Source organism: Rhipicephalus microplus, chromosome 4, assembly GCF_043290135.1.
Source record: "Rhipicephalus microplus isolate Deutch F79 chromosome 4, USDA_Rmic, whole genome shotgun sequence".
Classification (NCBI taxonomy): domain Eukaryota; kingdom Metazoa; phylum Arthropoda; class Arachnida; order Ixodida; family Ixodidae; genus Rhipicephalus; species Rhipicephalus microplus.
Genome location: NC_134703.1, coordinates 29,372,084 through 29,386,386, shown reverse-complemented (window position 1 = coordinate 29,386,386; position 14,303 = coordinate 29,372,084). Strand labels below are relative to the sequence as shown.

Below are 14,303 nucleotides of genomic sequence, written 5' to 3'. Positions count from 1 at the left end.
TATCGTCATTCTTGGTATAGAGTTGTAAAGGAGCGGAACTTCTCCGAAGCATCGATTCTTTTTAGTTTTTTTTTTCGAAGGATTTCGAGACTTTATTCGAATTACCTGGGGTAATGTCTCTTTGTGAGGGTGGTTTGTTTTCCGTGTTGGCAAGATGCGTCGGTAAATCCTCGGGCAGATATACTCCATACAAAGAGAACAACGATTCTGGATTGCGAGATCCGCAAACTGGCTCAGAGGCATATCGTGGACGTCGCGTACACATACCCGCCATGGAGATCAGCTTACCTTAGTATCGTATAGCTCGATCTGTTTACATTTGTTTACTCTGGTTGTTTCGCACAAAAAAAAAATCAAGAACGGGAAGGCTGGGCGTACTGTGTTTGCTCATTATTTATTTGCGAAACTTTCTTCGGAACTTGGAAGTATGGCGCCATGAATATTTTTCTGTCTGACATCCACAGCAAAACGGTGCATCCGAGGAATTTTTCACGTAAGTGCCTCTGGAGCAATCGCTATATGAAATAACAGCAACAAACATAGAAGCAAGCAAACATACGTGCAACTAAACTACTGAAGGGTACAAATGCGGGCAAGTTATAGTTTGTACACACGGTAAAACACTTGGAATCGCAAAAAAAAAAAACGGCTCAGGGAGAGCAGGACACAAACAAACGCTGTATACTACTGCCATTCATTCAAGCAAACAGCAAATAAGCAACCAGCCAAACACGGAAACAAACAAATCTTGTACAAACTAAAGACGCCTCACCTGGTTTTGATGGCACTTGATGTTTTGAAGCTCAACAAACGTAATGTAAATGGATCAATGTTTATTTGACTTATACGCTCGCTAAGTGCCAGCGTTTTGACGCGCAATACGGTTGCGGAATAAGCCGCAAGATTAGATCCATTTAGCACAGGTGAGTTACAGGTTACACTTCAACGTGATTTTTTTTTTTACTGATGTACTGAAATTGACGCTGTCGCATTCAACATTTATTTGTTCCCTGTTTGATCACTGCTGCCGTTTTGGGAAATAAGAAAGTTTTCTGTCTCGGAACTCTCATTCGGCCGGCAAATGTGACGACGGGTATACTGCGCTGTGTGACGTCTAAAATTATCTATTATTTAATACTAAAATCCTCGGCATTTGATGGTGCGCTGATACCGTGTTCTTCATACAGTCATGTTATTCCATACCAAGTTTAGTATTGATACCATTATCGAAACGGCGCAGAAGAGCTAAAAGTCGTAGGCGGCTATAGATATCACTTGTGCCGCAGGCTCGTGCAATGCGTATAGGAAGCTCGTATGCACGTGGAATACGGCGACGAAAGGGAGCTATGGAGCTTGATTGATTTGTGGGGTTTATTGTCCCAAAACCACCATATATGATTATGAGAGACGCCGTAGTGGAGGGCTCCGGAAATTTCGACCACCTGGGGTTCTTTAACGTGCACCCAAATCTCAGCACACGGGCCTACAACATTTCCGCCTTCATCGGAAATGCAGCCGCCGCAGCCGGGATTCGAACCCGCGACCTGCGGGTCAGCAGCCGAGTACCTTAGCCACTAGATCACCGCGGCAGGGCGGGGAGCTATGAAGCTTGCTGCGTACTACAAGAAAAAAGAGTGGATCTCAGTGAATATATTCTGCGTCGGTGCATATAGAGAAATTAAGATTACACGCAGCTATAGCATCAGCAGTCTAACATCATCATTTTTGTTCCCGCCTATGTATAGGTATATGGTTACGTGTGGTGCCAGCTAAAACTACACTTAACAGACGATTCCAAAGTAACTCGGTCGGCTGTGTCAACATTCAGGCGACCTTGTATGTCATGTGTGGACATTTAATTTGTGTGAATATTTGAGTTTTGTGAACGTTTGTGTTGAACATACTTTTCTTTATTGAAATACTTGGAATGAATGCGTGAGTGTTTGACTATGTGCATTTGTATAGCTTTGTTTTTTTTCTCGGTGCGGTGACAACTGTTGTGCAAGAGCAGAGAAGTAGCCGGCGCCGCGCATTGGCTACAAACTCTACTTGATGAATTAAAAAAAAATACGGAAACCCCTATTTTCTTTCTCCATTTTGGTTGCCTTAAATTTTTTGCTATGAGTGACATTCGCATTCCGCCCTATGGCTTCGTCTTTTCTGTATCATTTTTTTCTTCTACGAATAAGAGAAGTATTCACTCCCTTTTCTTTTTTTTCTTTGCTCGTAGGTGTCGCCTGTCCTCTCAGTTGGACTGATGCCCTCAACGGTTGGTTGGCGAGGTGACTAGTCAGTGGCCGCCATGACATGCAGAGCGCACGACTACAAGGCTTTGCTCAAGGTGGGCTTGTGGCGGCGTGTTGCGGACGCTGGGACGTGCTATATATGCGCGTACAATACGCCGCTCAGAACGCACAAAGCGGGAAATTTAAGTTTCAGTCGATCGCTTGGAGACGTAAAAAAAAAGTAAAAAAAAGAATGTCTCACAAGACCATCGCCAGCTTCCTCCCGCACGCCATAGCCTTCACAGAAGTATTGTCGCACTCCGTTAGGTTTTTTTTTCTTTCATTTTATAACATGGTTTTTTGGGTAGAAATGAAAATTGAGCGCTACGCTTCGTTTTTACAAAGTAGCCGTATGCACTTGAAATGAAATCTACATACGAGCAAATAAACATCAAATTTAGGAAACGCTCTAAAAATTGAAGCTGTGCAAAAAACAGCCGTAGGTATATGCGCGTGCACTAGTTAGCATTATATATGACTCGTCACATAACATGACCAATGGTCGGAAAGGAAGAAAATGATTCCGGCAAAGCCATGTACACCATTCTGATAGCTCATACATTCCCATAATTTTTTTACATATATTATGCCTAACTTTTATAATACGGCACCCAAACTAATCGTGTTTTGACAGAACTCGTTACAACCCGACTTATTTTTCAGCTTACTAAAATACAAAAAAAAAGAAAAGCGCAACATGACTTTTTCCGCGCCCATGAAACGCAGTGATTGCAATGCTCCCTATATGTTCCCCGTACCAACGATATGCACACCTAGCCACGGTTCATGACAGCGGTAAGCAGACGCAGGGGATATCGCTATAGTTTTGCCGCTAGCAAAACGTGCGTCATCGCAGAGCCACTGCCATCGTCGCTGTCCTGGAGAAGCAGCACACACGTCCGCGTGCTATATGATCGTTTGCACGCTTAGGGAGCACTACATTAATGGAGCGCGTGCCCCCTGGTATTTTTTTTAATTTGCGGTGGTCTGCAGTGAGTAAATAACAAAAATAATACACCAATACTTAGCAGATTTAAAGTTAGAAACTAATTGGGTGTTTTGCAAAGCGATCTACAACTTTCTCGTTCTGATTTTCGCCCAGCTTTGTTGCTTCAAAATTTTAGTCAACTTGAATTTCTTAATCGGGCAATTTGAGAGAAAAGGAAAATAATATGACTTACTCCATGCAATAGTCGTCCACATGCATTCTGTAACTTCGTCGCACTTTGTGGCCGCATATTTTAAAGCTCAGGTTAGAGATATCTGGGACACCCCGTATTACCCATTGGAACGGTAATAATATTGCTGTAACTGTCGTCGCTTGCTGTTTGATGCGTGTGAATTGTACGGCAATAAATACTTTTGTAGTAAAATTTCGCGCTTTATACGTACTTTCGAACCGGTTTCATCTGCCCACACGATGGTGCTGTGAAATTTAAGCTTGTCAGCAGATGCGCGCGGCACTTATTAACCCTTATCAATCCTCTTACAATAACAGGAGCTATGTCGCCGACCTTCTTTTAAGGCGAAGGCGTTTCAGGTCGCTTCGTTCTCAGCGAACTCAACTATTCGCGGGACATCGATCACCGGTCTCTCGACAGGCACCGCTTGTCCTGCAAAGAAAGCGGTGGTTTGCCGTACAAATTGACGATTTAATAAACTTACTAAGCAGCTTATCGTTGCGACGGATATTCCTCTGTGAGATCATTTCTACCTATCGCAGAGTCAAAAGCAAAGCGCACGAGAATCACGAGCACACCAAACTAAAGTGACATAGAAGTGTGGCAGTTTGGGCTAGTTGGTTGGTATGACGTGACGATATAGTTATAGCGCGAGAACAGAACGACGACAAAAGGAACAGAACGTCTCATTCTTGTCCCTTTGTCGTCGTTCTGTTCTCGCGCTATAACTATCGTAAAGTGACATAATGCGACTGAAAAAAAAAAAAATTCGGGGCAAGCCAGTTTAAAAGGACCGACAACTGGCCATAACTTGATTAGATCGTGCTGAAGATAAGAAGGCCATGAATTATAGGGCCATATTCAAACGTTGTTTTTGCGAGGATGAGTAGTATTTGTTCTTAAATCGCGTTTAAGTGTAACAACAACAACAACAACAACGGTATGTCGTGCAGCATAGCGTATGAGCTTTGCAGCTGGACTACACAATCGGTTGCTTCGCTGCGCGTAATCTGATTATTTTATTCGCACCATTATCAGCGCTAAAAACGCTGCGCGCATGAGGCACTTGTCAATAGTAATTTTTATGTTTAAATCGCATTCGAAGCTAATGTTGATTTGCTGGAATAAGTGCGAATCGAATCCGAATATTATAATCGCACATTATAAAGATAATTGGGATATTTGTCTCGACCTAACCTCCGCGATATATTTTTTTAGAAATTTGAGCATGGCATGTGCAAGTGTCTTTTTTTTTTCAATTAAAGTGGAAGCAACTCTGGGATAGCAGCAGAATTTGGTGTTCAGAGTAATGCTATTGATAACCTGTGAAATTCGTTACATTTTAAAATTTACTGATCATTACAATACTTATAGAATGTAAGCTGGTGTTAAACGCTTTTAAATTTTAAAAATGATGAGTTGATGTGACTGTAATGTATTAATAAAACCTTGACAGGCGTATTAATTTGATTCCCTTGAATATGAGTATTCACTGTATAGCACTAATTTTTGCAGTGCAACCACCTGTGCAGGAGGTTACATGCGGTTCATGTATGTCAAATCGTTCACTTCGAACATTTCGGAATTGAATAATTTAACTTCATGTCGAATCTGATTCCAGTACTAATCAAATCAAATCAAATTAAATTAATTTCGACGTTTTTTATCAATGTTTGAGGACCGTGTACAAAATGCGAACAAGGCTTGACGAGGTCCATGGTCTATTATTATATTCGTTCGAAGTGCTCGGATATTCGCACATGTCTAGTATGCACGCATGTTACTATCCATTACTGCTGTATGTGTTGCTTACGCGGCACGCTGAAAATCGCGCCTGCCTTTTCGGCAATTGAGGGAACGTGTCGCGGCGCATGCGCAGAAGACCGCCGCGCACAAATTCGAACCACTCTTGTGCTCGCGCCTTCCATTGTTTGCAGCATGTGCTGTTTATATACGCCTTCATAGTCGCCGTGCATAGAACCACTTGTAATACCGTCTTATACGGTGTTTTGCGTGTTACCATTTCTTGATTGGACACTCTGACCGATAAGCCTTCCGTTGCGCTAAAGAAAACGGGGTACCATAAAAACCGGTTGTCCGTCCCTTACCGGATCAAGGGAACTGACGCGCGTCTGTGGCCACTGGACATCCTAATCGTTTGTCATTGCGAGAAGCGACTATGGACACTGTTGTCTGCAGACTTTTTCTTTGCCGTTGCTAATACAAAGCCACGCGGTGTTTCTTTTGGGGAACCGTTTTATTACGAACTCACGTCACAGACTGGGCTCGCTGATGGTGCACGGGGCAGCAGCCATACAAGGGGCGCCCACTTAAAAGCGAGTCGGTTAATCGAAAACCGATGTGAGCCGGACCGGTAACGGCAGGGCGAGTCGTTAGCCCTGCATGCCGGGGCTCCTTCGTGAGTATAGTAAGCCGCGACGCTGAACCATGTCGATGCGCAATCAATGGGCGCTGCTTTTCGGGGGTGCCGTTGCACCTGCGTTCGTGGCACCCGCAACGTAGGCGGCGTCCTTCGCGCGAACGCTGATGACTGTTCCAGGCGGCAATCTCGTGTACGGGTGCCGTATTTCGAGTTCGTGGCAGCGATTTAGATAGTACTGTGGGCATTTAGTATATCAAGACTTCATAATACTAATATCTGGGGCTTGACGTCCCAAAACCACGATTTGATTATGAGAGACCCCCCGTAGTGGAGGGCTCCGAAAGTTTCGACCACCTGGGGTTCTTTAACGAGCGCCTAAATCGTTAACGGGCCCCGAACATTTTCGCCTTCATAAAAAATGCAGCCGCCGCAGCCGGGATTCGGGCAGTGACACAAAGAAGGGCAGGGGAAATTAACGACAACAGAAGAAATGACGTCTTTCACATGTGTATGTGAAGTGCACCCCCGGACGCGCTGTTCTCGGAGGCAGCTTTGCTGATGCCGTGCCAGTTGTCACGTGATCATAGGGGTAGGGTCGAGGGCATGGGCGAAGCCTGCTGGCCGCGGTATACAAGCGCCTCAGTACATCGACGGCGCCTATACCGCTGTTTACAAATGTAGAATAAGTGACCGTTTGCGAGTGTAGGCAAGAAGTGACTTGAGGCGATTACTGTTCACTCCCGTGTGCCCGTCGCCTCGCAGAATTCACGTCCGCGCTCGCATTGCTCCGTAAAATAAGCTGACGTCCTGGTCCGGCGCACTTGATTGGTTGAGAAGTTTGCGACTGCAGCCGCGCGACCGAGCCAAGGCAGTCTCTTTGGGACCGAAGTCGCCACTTGCTACCGTTTGCTATTAACGTTTTTGTGTGACCGATGCTAGTCTCAGGTTTGAACTAGCCTTTTGTTGCCGTAAGGTTTTTTAATGAATTGCGTAGCGGACACGTAGTAGTGATAGAACCGACATGTCGTTTCCCATCGCGATGACATTGAGCTAAGGCGCTGCGATGCCAGGCACGGAGCCGTAACTTTCCATTTCCTGCCGTGTTAGGGTGCGTGCCAGTCTAAGCGAAACACAGAAATGATCATGTGCCCTTAGGTGAACGTCAAAGAACCATGCGGGTAAAAAAATAACGCTACACTCTTCATAACCGCGTGCCTTACCATCACGGCGTAATCTTCGCAGGCTGTAAACAGGGGGCTGGAATGGGCGTCGATCCTTGCGCCCGCGTTAATTAAAGTGCGTCGTCAGAGGATGAGGCCCTGAGCTCGCCAAGTGCGAGCATCACGTAAACGGAAAGCTGAGAAAGCCAGAGCAATTCCGTTTGCTCCAGTCCCGAAGGCGCTTCGTTTAGAAAAGGCAACGGCTGCTATAGATGTGATTTTCGTTGCATGCTACAGATTCGCTGCAGTATATATGATGGGAGCTAATTGAATGGACGAATCCTACGAGTTTTGTCTTACCCACAGGTGTAAACAACATAGGGCTGTCGTTTAAAAGTAACCAGCGTTATTGGTATCTTTTTCTTTGTCGCTGATTTCTGTTGCACTGGTGGTGGCGTTGATATACGCCTTACTATTTCAACTTTTTCAGTCATGCTAGATGGTAACTCAACTCTGCGGAAGCCTGCAAGCGGCAAATTTATGAAAATGAACAAAAAATATTTACGTCATCTCCCGCTAAAGGGAACCATTTGGGGATGCGAAGCAGCGCTGGTGTTCGCTTGTTTTCATTTGTAGGTTTCCGTGTATGTATCGTTTCTGTGGGGAGTTGTGTATATGTGGAGTACCGCTAGTGTTACTCCCCTCCCATTCGCGTGTACCGTGTGTGTGTCGTAAAGTGAACACCCAGCGCTGCTAGAAGAGTGCAATTGTGCGAGTGAGCGCAGCATTATATATACGAGCGCACAGCTGAGGCGGAGAGATAAACGGGAGAGGAGAAATGAATTGGAGGCAGCGCTCTGTCACCTCCTCCACCCCGCCTCCTCGCGCCCACGCGAAGGAAGGGGGAAGAGTTGGCGCATGCGCAGTAGGGGAGCGGACGGCTGCCGAGGGACGGACACAGCCCCAAGCAAAAGCTGCTTAGCATCTAAATATTGAGATCTACTGCGTCATTATGGCGCAAAGCAATCAAGGGAACCTAGGGGACCTCAAGAACGTGAACCTAGGACCAGTGAAGTTTGCGACTGCAAATATTTTTTTTATTTGTGATTTTGTGCTCGAAAGGACGTCAGTCTTCTTTCAACTCTTTTCAGTAACGTTCAGAGCTCTTTTTTTTTGCTGTTTCCTATTAATAAGTTGAATTTAGTTATGGCTTTTTACGTTGCAGAAACAAGATATGAATAAGGCATGGTTCAACTATCTGCCCTAGACACGTATTGACCACTCGGGGGTCCTTCTTATCGTGCACCTGCATCTAAATACACACGGGTCGTTTTTTTTTTCTTTTTCATTTCTGCCCCGTCGGCCATCGTTTACACGCATCTGCCATATACCGACGCCCTTCTTTGCATATATATGTATATAATCCCCCGCCGATTCCGAAACATCGATCGACGCATGGCAGCCGTATCTCGCGCAGGACGGCAGATGCGATGCGTAAACACTGTGCGGCGCAGAATCGGATCGTTGTTTTTCTGCAGATCCTCGATTGTCGGCCGTGTCCTGCGCGCTGTCATTTGCTGCTTTCTCTTTCTCCCGGTATAGCTCGGGCCTTCGAGATGCACTTGCGGCTCTCTCCAGACCCGCCGCGTACCCTTTTCGCGGGCAGCAACCTGCCTCTCCAATAACCGTCGGTGAGCGCGCGCATTCTGGGGCGCCATTACCTCGACGGGCCTATCGGCTTGGCAGCCGCCTTGCGGCGGCGGTGGCGGATGGGCCGAGTGCGATAATGGCCTGTCAACATGACGGGCTCGCTTCGAATCCCCGCGCTGTTTTTCTCTCGCTCCGGGGAACACGTCGGCGATGACAGACATTCCCGCCGTACAATATCGAACGGCGCCGAATCTCTCTGGCGCCGTTTGTTCTTCCCTTCTCTACGTATACACACCGGGTCCTTTATCTGGCCTGCTTTTGCCCTGCACAAAACCGTATCGAACGCCCGGACCTGTCCCGCCGTTTTCGTTCTTCCATCTCGGCTCTTATAGTTCTTTACTCGGCCATGGACGAAACAGCAAAGTTTTGCAAAATAGTGGGCAAGAGAAAGTATAGAGGCCGGTGTGATCGGTACGGGGTACATGGCTTGTACGGGATCCACGTGTGCGCGCGCTATTGCGTGCTCCGTCTGCAGCCGTAGCTGCCGGTGTGTTAAAGTGTGACGTGAGAAGGGCAATTTATATCGGAGCCGTCCGTCGGAGGAACGGCTTCTCGAAAAGAGACCGCCAATAAATGTCCGGCCCAGGGAACGAGCGAAGCACGTAGGTATAAAAAAAAAAGGTAACCGACAAAGCGCGCTGATCGTCGTCGTAGTGATGCGTCGCAGAAATAAAAAGGTGCTCAGCCTCGTCGCCGTCATCAGGAGGGAAACAGCCCGTCGCGGCGCCTCCTGGAGTGAGATACGACCGCGGGCCGGCTCTGCTGCCGGAGACTGCTGCGCCGGCCAAGACTGTGTCGCTTTTCCGAATTCTCTTTTTTTTCCTTTTGTTGTTTTTTTACAGCGCATTTTGCGGGGGTTTTCGTATCTAGGTGTCAATTTTCACGCGTACTCTCTCTCTTTCTGCTATGTCAACTTTTATTTACCCTTGTCTTGTACATACCGTTTCTCAACTATTCCCCATTTGCCGTTTTTTTTTTTTCTGCGACACTTTCGCTGCGGTATCGTTTAGCATCCGGCGTAGTTTTGACTGCATTTTTGTACGCGCTTTAAACGTCACATTACATTTCCTCTTCGTGTCTCTCTTTCTCTCCGCCGCTCCCCCCTCTTTGTTTCTTCTCTTTCTTCGTTCATCGGCATAGGCGACGCAAGGACGCGCCTGAGAGGTGGCATGTTCATTCATTGTCCAACCGTTCGCGATTTCTCGTTTGTTTTCCATAGAGAAGCGAAAGAGAGAGCGAGAGAGAGAGAGGAGCCATACGAGAACGACAGGAGAACGCTTCTTTAAAGAAGTTTTTCGTACTCTTTCCCTTCGTCGTGTCTTTTACCTCCGTTGTGCCCCTCTTTTTATCTTTGTATCTCTGTACACTTCGGGATGCTCCGCGAGAATCGCTAAAGGAATGTTTCGACATTTCTTCGGCTTCCTGTTGGCGCTTCATTTGCTCTCGATTTCTTCGCGCGGCGCGGTTCCTTTTTGTGTCTCTCGCAGGGACGCCGTTCAGAAACCGCGCACACGCCTCGGCCGATCCAATTTATTAATTTTTTTTTGTTTCACTCTGGCTCCCACTGAAACATAGTCCAGAAAGAGAGGAGATTAGAGGCAAAAAGAGAGGAAGGGGCACGAAACTCAAGCGGCGAAGGTAAACATCGACAAATTTTGAAAAAGGGCACAATGGGTGCGATAGAATGACTTGTTTAAGGTTCAGTGCAATAACTGTCTATGTCTATGTCTACTTAGGGCAGGTAATAACCGCGGAGGCGAACCACGAGATCGAAGTAACTCGAAGGATAAGAATGGGGTGGAGCACGTTTGGCAAGCACTCTCAAATTATGACAGGTAGATCGCCACTATCCCTCAAGAGGAAGGCATACAACAGCTGTATCTTGCCGGTACTTAGCTACGGTGCAGAAACCTGGAGACTTACAAAGAGGGTTTAGCTTAAATTGAGGACGACGCCGCGAGCAATGGAAAAAAATGCTAGGTGTAACCTTAAGAGACAAGAAGGGAGCAGAGTGGATTAGGGAACAAACTGGGGTTAAGGATATCATTGCTGAAATCAAGAAGAAATGGGACATGGGCCGGGCATGTAGCGCGTAGACAAGATAACCGCTGGTTGTTGAGGGTAACTAACTGGATTCCCAGAGAAGGCAAGCGGGTTAGGGGGAGACAGAAGGTTAGGTGGGCAGACGAGATTAAGAAGTTCGCTTGTATAAATTGGCAGCAGCAAGCGCAGGACCGGGTTGACTGGCGGAACATGGGAGAGGCCTTTGTCCTGCAGTGGACGTAGTCAGGCTGATGATGATGATGATAATGATGATGATGATAAAAACTGTTCCATTCAAACATCTTGAAATACCTTCTGTTTTTATTCAATACGTATACTCCTGTACCAAAGTGCACCCGAGTGTTACATAATTCGAACGGTCGTCGATGTTCGCATAACAGCTGGAGCCCGACCATTCGCGTTCCGGCGGCTCCCGAACCTGGCCGAGACCGATGATTTCTTGCGACTGCCGCCGGCGCTGTTAGCGCAGATTCTGAAGATTGTGAAAGGGCTGCAAAACTAACGCAGCAAACGCGTCGATTGCCATCTGCTTTGAAGCGTTTGAGACACTCTCTCGTTTCTTAACTTTTAACCCCCCCCCCCTTTTTTTTTAGGCGTACTGGGTTATTCTAAACTAATAATTATGCCTGTCTCTCTCAGCTATCTTGTTTTCTTTCCTTTCATGAGGCTTTACTGCGCATGATTTAATTCCGTAACGGTAACGGCCCTGGCTATGTGCCGCCACCTTCGACCGTTAAACGAATGGCTTCGTTACAATTATCGCGAAATAAAAGAATGAGGTCGCGAAACGTCGAACGCACCGATACAAGCGTCTTCGTGGGCACGAGTCTACCGTATAGCACTGTTCATTTAACTGTTAGAGATGCAAAAACGGCGAGGTTAATAAATAGCCCAATATGGCCGCATCGAAACCCATACGTAACATAGTTTGCCTTTGAAAATAAACATGTTGCTAGCAGCGCTGTGCGGTGTCCCTTTGTGCATTCTCGCATGCGAGTATCGCATCGCGCTGCATCAAAGTCGTTCTTTACATTCGAACACCCTTAAGTGCACCTTCAATATAAGAATGAGGAAGGCAAACTTATTTTAACGCCAACACGATTGCATTCTTCTCCGGCACAATAAATCTCGCTTGCGGTCTATCTATGTTGGTTTTGCGTTGGTTAAGTTCGCAGTTGGCGTTACATATTTTCATTTTTTTTTTGTTTTAGCTGAGTTTGTTTGAGGATGAAACGCCATCAAAACATTTAATTTGGAAATTTGACGCGCGGCGTTGCTTGTCAAGGTGGCATTCCTGCAAGATGTCGTTTGTACTGTATACATTTCACCGCTTAATCGAGAAGCACGTGAAGGTAGTTGGTGTAATGAGAATTTCTCGAACATGGCGTGTCGCTTCAGCCAACGTTTCAAACAACGCTGCCTTCTTCAAGACTGCCAGCGTCACCCCATGTTCACAAATTTCCCATCTCACTAATCTCCCGTCATCGTCGAACTTCTGCCTTCTTCAATTGGTGCAATGATGCTTTACGTTTAAGGCACTTGAGATATCCCAAAGCGCCTTTAAACGCCGGTCCACGATCCTTTGCACATGTGTGCTTCGACTCGAAAGCGTCTGCCTTTTCTTGAGGGATGTTTAAAAAGACATTTCGCCTCCGACCTTTCGTATCGCACCCTCTGTTAGTCTCGATATCGTCGTGCTCTTGCTGAACAGCGAAAGAACAAACGGGAACCCCGGGCGAAAACTTAATAAGGAACGTTAGGGCATGTTCGAAACTTCGAACGACCAAATGATCTCTTTTATATTTTTCTGCACGCGTCTCACGTTTGGCGCTCGTGTCGAGAGTATAACGATGATGGCCCTCTGGCGGAAACGGCCTTCTAGTCGCGTTTTGATGACATAATTTACGAGCTTCTTATAACCGAGCGTGTTTAAAGGACGGGCCCTTATCACGTGTAAGGCAAACTGCGTGTTCGTGTTAACCGGCAAGCTTCGTACGTTCTGTGTTGTAATGAGTCGCGAAAAGAACCTCACGAAACATCGTTAGTCGTCCGAGTGTAAAGGAGAGACACTTATGTATACGGAAGGCCTCATTTCACAGGGGTCACAGCGAACCTCTGATTCAGTTATCAATCTGTTATTTAGTTATTCCGATACGTTGTGGATAGGTAAGCGGGAAATTCGTAATAGAAGTCGGAGATGAAAATGGCTGATTGCTTATCAGAATGAGCGGCCTATAGATTCAGGCTTTTTCCAAAGAGCGAAGACCATTAGCAAGTCGTTAGGGCCTGGCCAGAGATATGTGAAAAAAGGCGAGCATACGCTTTTACATAATCTGTTTTCCGTTCGAGCTCGCTTCTTTGGCGCGAGCGGTATAACCTATTGATGCACATTCGTGTTTACCGCTTGATATGATTTTTTTAATTTTAGCCGCATCTCTAAATCGATATATATATATATATATATATATATATATATATATATATATATATATATATGTCTATGAAGAGGCAGCCGTCTGTGCTCGATGTTTCGCGAGCCTTCAGTGGAATGTAAACAGCTAGACATAATATCAGTGCCTGATTTTTGACTGTTGCCTTAGCGAGTGCGTTTTTCAAGTCAGAAGTAGCAGAAAGAGGAAACTCGATAGGAGGCTTGATTCTCCGATGTGCTGCCCGTTTCTGTTCACTTTCGACAACCGCGGCTTTGCCGGGTCTCCTGGGCTTTCACAGATGCCGCTCTTTGATGTAGTATGTGCACATGCAGGCGAGACACTCAAAAGCGCATGCAGAAAAAACTAACATTCGTTGATCAGCCCAGAAAGAAAATGAAGTAACAAGGACTGTTCCAAACGCCAGACTATTCGATTTATTACGCTTTGTGTCTTTCTCGTTCTCGCCGAATTTCAATGCCGAAGTGGCTATAGCCCACTGCGGCATCTTAAATGGTTTATTTCTCGTTCCTCTTTTTGTCATTGCATGCGCCCGGCTTCGGCTACATATCCTCTAACAATATAAAGCAGATGATCCGACTACTGCACTACGGAAGCACTTCATAACACCGCACATATATATATATATATATATATATATATATATATATATATATATATATATATATATATATATATATATATATATATATATATATATATATATATATATATATATATATACGAAAGGCACAAGAGACAAATCCCAAGAAAAAAAATTCCCAGGCACCACAGAGATTTGATCCAGCGACCCTTTCTCTCTCCATTAACCAACTCGGCCACGCCGCTCATGCTGTCAATCACACTAACGGCAAGCTATGTATACACACAATTTGCCACTGTCTTACTGTCAGTGGACCTAAAAGTAATATTCTTGAACAAAACACGTACCTTGTTTGGACAAGCCATACTGCTGTCCTATGTCCGATGGCTTGATCAATGGACGAGTGGGTTTACTGACGCACATGCAGTTCAATGAAATGGACATTTGTCTGTGTCTCCGCTTTCACTCTGCGTGAAGCAACATGAAA

General features: G+C 45.9%; 1 protein-coding gene across 2 annotated transcripts in view; it reads left to right on the top strand.

Moving 5' to 3' along the window:
- Positions 1-14,303, top strand: part of LOC119171584 (galactosylceramide sulfotransferase) — a 161,778-nt gene that overhangs the window by 114,662 nt on the left and 32,813 nt on the right. For both annotated transcript variants that reach the window (XM_075892411.1, XM_075892410.1), the window contains exon 2: positions 2,231-2,341. In XM_075892411.1, coding sequence (XP_075748526.1) covers positions 2,303-2,341 — 39 coding nt within the window. In that variant the 5' untranslated portion in view covers positions 2,231-2,302. The remainder of the gene's footprint in view (positions 1-2,230; positions 2,342-14,303) is intronic.